This window comes from Dromiciops gliroides, chromosome 2 (assembly GCF_019393635.1).
Source record: "Dromiciops gliroides isolate mDroGli1 chromosome 2, mDroGli1.pri, whole genome shotgun sequence".
Classification (NCBI taxonomy): Eukaryota; Metazoa; Chordata; class Mammalia; order Microbiotheria; family Microbiotheriidae; genus Dromiciops; species Dromiciops gliroides.
Genome location: NC_057862.1, coordinates 286,690,869 through 286,698,433, shown reverse-complemented (window position 1 = coordinate 286,698,433; position 7,565 = coordinate 286,690,869). Strand labels below are relative to the sequence as shown.

General features: G+C 42.9%; 1 protein-coding gene across 1 annotated transcript; it reads right to left on the bottom strand.

The window, feature by feature from the left end:
• Positions 1-5,169: 5,169 nt before the first annotated feature.
• Positions 5,170-7,151, bottom strand: LOC122739683 (cytochrome b-c1 complex subunit 8). The gene is made up of 3 exons (XM_043981333.1): positions 6,999-7,151; positions 6,657-6,830; positions 5,170-5,376 (listed from the first exon to the last, which is right to left on the bottom strand). Exons 2-3 carry the CDS (start codon positions 6,808-6,810, stop codon positions 5,282-5,284), a joined length of 249 nt encoding a protein of 82 aa, XP_043837268.1. The 5' UTR covers positions 6,811-6,830; positions 6,999-7,151; the 3' UTR covers positions 5,170-5,281.
• Positions 7,152-7,565: the final 414 nt, after the last annotated feature.

The window sequence follows — 7,565 nt, the reverse complement described above, 5'->3', positions numbered from 1 at the left end:
GGAATTATTATGTGTAATTTTAAAAGCCAGAACTAGGACCAATATAGAAATGAGGGATATATCTATAAGAGGGCAAATTTTGGCTCAATGTTAGAGGACTTTCCTACTAATCAGAGCTGTCTCAAAATGGAATAGATTGCCTTGGAAGGCAATGAACTTTGTCCGTCTGGAAGTAATGGATGGCGAGTGATAAGAATGCTATAAATAGGATTTCTGCACTAGGTGGTTTGTTAGGTTTGGTCATTTCTAAGGTCTTAAAGAGACAGTGATTCTATCATCTTAGCCCTAAGAATATATGATCTTTTTTTTTTTTTTTTTTTTTTTTTTTTTTTTTTTTTTTTTAGTGAGGCAATTGGGGTTAAGTGACTTGCCCAGGGTCACCCAGCTAGTAGGTGTTAAGTGTCTGAGGTCGGATTTGAACTCAGGTCCTCCTGACTCCAGGGCCGGTGCTTTATCCACTGCGCCACCTAGCTGCCCCAAGAATATATGATCTTAGAAAGACTAGAGTGTAGAGAAAAGAGAACTAGCTTTGGCATCCAAATATGCAAATGCTTGGATTCAAATCCTGTAGCTTTCAATACCTGTGTGACCTTGGGCAAATCTCTGAGGCCTAGTCCTCTCATCTGCAAAATGAGAAGGTTGGACTAGATCTCTAAGGTTCCTTCTAGCTCTAAATTTATGGTCCTAAGGAATCCATGATTGGTATTGGGTCATTTTTAGTTGTTTCCAAGTCTTCATGACTCCATTTGGGATTTTCTTGACAAAGAAAGATACTGGAGTACTTTGTCATTTCCTTCTCCAGCTCATCTTACAGATAAGGAAACTAAGGCAAACAGGCTTATGTGACTTGCCCAGGGTCACACAGCTAGTAAATGTCTGAGGCAAGATTTGAATTCCCAAAGACAAATCTTCCTGACTCCAGGCTCAGGATTCTATCCACTGTACCACCTAGCTGCCCTAGTGCATGATTATCTAAGAGGGGGAAAATACTTTGAAGTTATTGAGTTTGTATAACATTCAATGTTTTTTGCTTTTTAAAGGGAAGTTCTTTGGCTAGGTGGTTAGTAGCCACCACAGTAATGTAGAAGAAAGCAATTTAACCAGCCACGTTGGGGAAAAAAAAAAAGGACTAGGAAACATCTTGTCCAGACTATGACATATAGCTGGACAGACATGGTACCTTTATGAGTGGTAAAAGAGCAATTACTTTGGTTTAATGAGGAGAGGCCTTTATCTAGAGCTGTGAAGTTACTCAGCTCCTTTTTTCTACTTCTCTTAACTTTCTACTGTCTTTTGCCTACCCCTAACCAAAAAAAAGGTGTCCCTCCCTCTTGCTGAGGCAATTGTGGAAACTGAGCAAACCACAATGACTCCATATCGTGATTCAATTCTGGGATCCAGTTTAGATCCTTTTCTATTCAATTATGGGAAATATAAGAAAACTTTATTGCATTGTTTGAATCTAGTCCTGCATGGTTGGGAAGCTAGACCACCTCTAACTGTTGCTTAGAGACCCTTAACTAAAGAACAAAGTTACACTGATCAGACACCTAGTCAGATTCAAAGATTAATTCAAGGAGTTTTCTCACAATTTATACATCTCAAGCAACCCATATGTCTTATCTGAAAACTGGACCTGAACTTGTTAACCAATTTCTGCTTCCTTGTTCCTTTGATTCAATATAGACATATGGGATGGGGGGAGTGGGACACCTCTTTTTCTGATTTTAGGGAATTGCACTTGTTCACTTTCCCCCTCCCAACTTGGAACGCCCCTAATCTTTCCTCCAATTAGAAATAAGATGACCTAATCTTGAATCCTGGATATCTTGTTAATTGTTTTCTTTTAAATGCATAAAAATCTGTCTCCTGTATTCATGATCCAGTGCCAAGCTGAGGAGGCTCAGTCACAATTTGTTAGGCAATCGGCATGCATTGCTTAATAAATAGATATGCTTAGAAACTCAAGCCTTTGTTTCCTCAGTTATTTCAGATTTCACCTGTCATATTGCCAAATCTAACCTCTTCACCTATACCCCAATGCCATGCAATCCTATTCCCTCCACAACCTGACCTTCTTCCACCAATCAAGCCTTCTTTCCTATGCATCTTCCATCCCTCCCTCTCAGTTCTCAAATATGCTCTCTCCCCTATCCCCAAAAACTCTTTTCTTGACCCTGCTACTTCATGCTTTTATCCTTCTTTTTCCTTCATTGCCAGGTTCCTAAAGAGGTACTCTCCTTCACCCTCCTTCCTCTCTACGTTTTCTCCCTTGGTAATCTCATTCACTCCCTCTTGTCATCCTCATGCAGATGACTCAAATCTGTATCTCCACATCTGACATCCTCAGAGTGCCACTCCTACATTTCCAAGTGTCCTTGGTTATCTCAGATATTCAGCATGTCTAAAACTGCACTTATCATCAACCCTTTTCTCTAATTTTGGTATTTTTGTTGATGGCAACACCTTCATGCTTATACCCTTGAAGTATTCTTGACATTCATCCTACTCTACTGAACACCTCATCGCCATAGTTCCCTGTTTTCTATTGAGAGCATCACAGGCTTTTCAGTTACTGAAATTGACAGTGGAGTCCTTCTTTCTTTCTTCCTTTATTTATTTGTGGGGCAATGAAGGTTAAATGACTTGCCCAGGGTCACACAGCTAGTGAGTGTCAAGTGTCTGAATATGGATTTGAACTCAGATCCTCCTGAATCCAGGGCCAGTGCTTTATCCACTGCGCCACCTAGCTGCCCTCAGCGGAGTCATTCTTGACTCTTCCTTCTCCTGACCCTTCTTCCTCATCAGCACCATGTCTTGTCAATTCTGCTTCCCCATCTCTCACATTCATCCCCTTCTTTCCACTTGTATGTCCAGCAACCTAGTTTGGGGAGCTCATCTCCTCTCACCTGTACTTACAAACGTCTCCTATTCAGTCTCTCTGTTTACAATCTCTTCCCTCGAAGTTGTATGACCTTCCTAAAGTGAATCTTCAGTGGTTCCCTATTTACCTGTCAAATAAAATGCAAATAGCTCATCTTGGCATTTAAAGTTAGGCACAATCTAGCTCCAGACTGCCTTTTTACATTTATTTCACATCAGACTCCTTCACAAATTCTATATTCTATCCAAACTGTCCTACCTACAGTTTCCTGAATTTGGTATTATTTCACTTCCTATCTATGGAGACCCATTACCATACTGACATTTGCACAGGCTGCTCCATGCTTGGAATGCATTCTGTCCTGATTTTACCTCTTAGAATTCTTTGCTTCCTTCAGGGAAGAAAGGAAGGTTCCCTCCCCTCCTCTGGAAAGGTTTTCCTGATTCCATCATTCTTGTTGCCTCCCACTTCATGATCTTTTCACTTATTTGTCCCCAAGTTATATCATTGAAGATTTTTGATGTTCAGTTGTTTCAGTTGTGTCTGACTCTTTGTGACCCCATTTGGGCTTTTCTTGGCAAAGGTACTGGAGTCTTTTGCCATTTCCTTCTCTGGCTCATTATTACAGATGAGGAAACCGAGGCAAACAGGGTTAAATGAATTGCCCAGGATCACACAGCTAGTATCTGAGGCCAGATTTGAATTCAGGAAGATGAGATTTTTCCTGACTCCAGGACCAGCACTCTATCACACTCCACTACCTAGGTGCCCTTATTCTTCAGATTAGGGGCTATAATTTTAGTATTCCCAAGGCCAAACACAAGGCCTTGTTCAAAGTAGTCACTTAATCAATGTTTGTTAAATTGAATTGCCCTTCACCCTCATTTCTTCACACCTAATGCTCTTGGTTGTAATTGGTCTACTTATCTCCTTTCTAACTCTCTCCTACCCATCTTTCATATTGTACCAGTGATTGTCATTTCTCTACCAAAAAACTTTAGTGGTTTCTTACTGTCTGTTCAATAACTTTTGGTTTGGCATTCAAGGCCCTTTACAATAAAGCTACAAATTACCTTGTGTTCTTACCCATCATATGGTCTAAAATCCAAACTGGACTACATTTTTATCATGCCCTCTTCTCATCTAATGTACATTTGTTCACTTCCCTACAAAAGAAGCTATAAAGACTCTTTTGGGGTCCTAGGATAAAATGCAAACCCCATGGTTTGGCTTTTATAGTCCTCTGCAATCTGGTTATAAATTCTTTTTGAGTTTATTGCAAATTATTCTACGTTCCACTTACATGGGCCTACTTTCTCTTCCCTCTGTACAACATTACATTTTCTACCTCCATGCCTTTGCATAGGCAGTCCCACATGACGGAAAGGTACTCTAACTCTTCCTTCAGGGTTCCGTTTAAGGCAGGCCTAACTTTAATCCCCACTTCCCATCCCTCAGTTGCTAGTATCTACACCCAGAAATTATTTAGTAGATATTTTGTATTTAATGTTCTACTAATTCTCCCCTAAGTTCCTTAAGGGTAAGGCCTGTTTTGTTTTTGTATCCCTTGTACCTAGCAGAGCACCCAATATACAGTAGACAATAAATGTTGCTGAATAGATGGTACTTTCAAGGAAAGGGAAAAGTGTCTGTTTTAGACTATTAGGGACCACCCATGAGGGTTCTGGAATATTTTACCCAATTTTTAATTTCAAAAACAAAAAACCAGAAGGAAAAGCCCGTTGTGAAAAAATAATGGGGTTCTGGAGGACCCAGAGGGCTCCCCACCTGACCTCTTTTAAGGTCAGCCCAGGGTCAGTAAAGTTGGAGCTTGGACTCTGAATAGACAATAGATTAAAACCACACCTACCTGAAGCCTTTCCCCTCAGAGGGTCTGTCCTCTGACCTCAGCATGTCCTCTTCATTTTAATATGGACCACCCTCAAGTCCAGTAAACCAATAGATTTGAATGATGCTAGCCAATTAGCTTTGAACAGTATGTAAGGCCCACCTCTCCTGCAGACCACAGTAAGCTTATGCTGTCTTGGCCCAGGATGCTGGGCCAATGTAGGTAATGCTGGGTAATGTAGGGCTTCTGAACGTTCAGAGCCATGTGCTTTCTTTTTCCTAATATTTAATGATTTAATAAATGCTTAATACCAAAATCTGGTGCTATAGCCTCTAATTTATAAGTAGCAATATATTAGAAACCTCAGCTAAGTTCCCTAAAACTTAGGACAGAGGTACCCTCATATATTTTCAAATGACACAACATACTATAATAGTTTGTGAAATATGAAATTTATTACATCTTTAAACTATCTTTATACACTCTTCTTCTATATCACAGAGCTGACCACCAGGTAACCAACATTGTTGCATTTCCCTCTGAATAGCTTATTTTTCTTCTTCAAAGTCGGTTGGCTTCTTCCTCTTTGACTTCTCAAATTCCTGGGTTCCCCAGGTATAGAGGAAGTAAAAGCCTATAAATGCTTTAAGAAAGAAAACCAAAGAAAAGTAGTAAGCACACACAACAGACTATGGGACTAGCAAGACTAGAGAAAACTAGGACTTTTACTTTGGTAAAGTAGCACTGAATGATGGCCTCTTTCTATGACTATCACCTCCACCAACCATTTCTGGACCTAGAAAATATTATGGAAGGTTACACTGCCTCCATTTTATGGGGAGTTAAATATTTGTTGTCTTTCAGTCCTGTCTGACTCTCTGCAACCCCATTTAGGGTTTTCTTGGCAAAGATACTGGAACGGTTTGCCATTTCCTTCTCTGGCTCATTTGACAGATGAAAAAACTGAGGAAAACAGGCTTACATAACTTGCCCAGGGTCAGCTAACAAGTGTCTGAGGCCAGATTTGAACTCAGGAAGATGAGTCTTTCTCTGCCTAGTCTGCCTAAACTAAAATAAACATATGACTAACATGGAAACATGTTTTGCATTATATCAATTGATATAAAATCGTTTGCCTTCTCAAAGAGGGAGAAAATTTGGCACTCAAATTTTAAGAATATTATTTTTTTTACATGTAATTAGGAAATATTTAACAAAATTGGTAAAAATATATTAAAAAAAATAAAACGGCAACTAAGCCCCGTTGTTTTAAACTAGGCCCAAGCACACCTTTCCTAGGCCGGTTTTCATACAAATTCACTTCAAAGACCTATCAGCTACTCCCACCCTCCTATGTCAGATTAAGTTGTCTCAAGACCTGGGTTCAAACCTAGGATAAACATGTGATCACAGACAAATTATTTCACCTCTGAGAGCCTGATCCTTAAAATGGGGACACAGGGCTGCTGTGAGTAAAGTGCTTGTTAAACCACTACAAAGAGGAAGGCTATTATTACAGTCAGTCCGACCTGAAGGAGCCACTTTGGTTGATTTCAAGTTTCCCCGCACACTGAATACAACCCTTTTCAGGCTGTAATTTTATGGACTAACAAGGAAATGGGAGGGAAAACGGGATTCTATGATTTTAATAACCACGCCATCCACTGTACAACGGTAAGTCAAGGGCTCCTCCGTCTGCTTCAGCCGCTAGACCCTGCCTCCTCTTTCGGGGTACGCTCTGTTCCCTTTTTGGGGGTCCCTCTAAAATTCTAGGCTTCCTAGTTTGCCCAGCATCAGAAGCTCTCGAGTCGGGTAGGCGTGGGGAAGGGAGCCGGGAGGCCGCCGCACTAGGGAGGCCCGGACCCTGGAAATGCCCGAGGACACCCCGACGTTCCCACCCCAAAGGCCCCGAACTGCACTTACGGGGGGCGACCCGCAGAATGGAGTCCTGCGTCCTGCGTAACACATTCGGGATGCCCTTCGTGAAGTAGCTGGGGAAGGCTTTCTGCTCGAACGGGGACAGGCTGTAGGAAATGATGTGCCTCACCCGGATCAGGTTCCCGAAGTGGCGGCCCATCTTCGCGGCGCCTTCGGTCCCTACAAGGGCAGACACAGTTACCGGCGAAGTCGAGGCTGAGAAGATCCCGGCGCCCTTCGGAACCCCATGGGGTCAGAAAGCCCCGCTCCGGAGCCGGGCCAGCGGCCTCCCGGCCTCCCCTCCTCCCCACCCCTTCCCCCTGTACCGGTGTCCCCCAGCAGCCTCACCTGTGTCAGGACACTTCGTCCTCCAAAAGCTGCGGTTCCTTCCTTCGGACCCTTACATTTCCGGGGCAAGAAGCGGATTGGGTAAGACAACTTCCGGGAGAGACCATGTGGCTGTTTTCGCGGGGTGGGGGAAGGAATGTCCCCTCTCTGAGGAGAAGTGCGCAGACCCAGCGCAGACCCTGGAGCCTGACTTTGCGGGAGCCGCCGACCTTGGAGTGAAGCCTGCTTAGGGCAGGAAAGGCTGCGGGTAGGGGCGGCCGAGTTGGCCTGTGACCGGCTGGGCCGGCTGCCGAGGTGGGAGCTGGGACTCCCTTCCCCTGGCGCTGTTAACTGGGAGATCTGCGTGCTCTGTCCCCATTTTTGGATTGTTCTTCCTAATGCCAGGAAATAAATAACGATTCATTCATTCATTCATTCATTGACCAACAGCTAGTAAGTGTATGAGGGCGAATTTGAACTCAGGAAGATGAGTCCCAGCGGTCTGTTCACTATGACGCCACTAGCTGAACTTAGATTCTATTGTTGAGTGAGACCACACATACAGAAATAAATAAATACCAAATAGGT

Excerpts from the sequence above, each read along its gene's own strand:
- LOC122739683 (XM_043981333.1), bottom strand. The coding sequence starts at position 6,810 with ATGGGCCGCCACTTCGGGAACCTGATCCGGGTGAGGCACATCATTTCC. Across the intron at positions 5,377-6,656 it reads CATTCTGCGGGTCGCCCCCC|CATTTATAGGCTTTTACTTC; the intron begins GTAAGTGCAGTT and ends TCTTTCTTAAAG.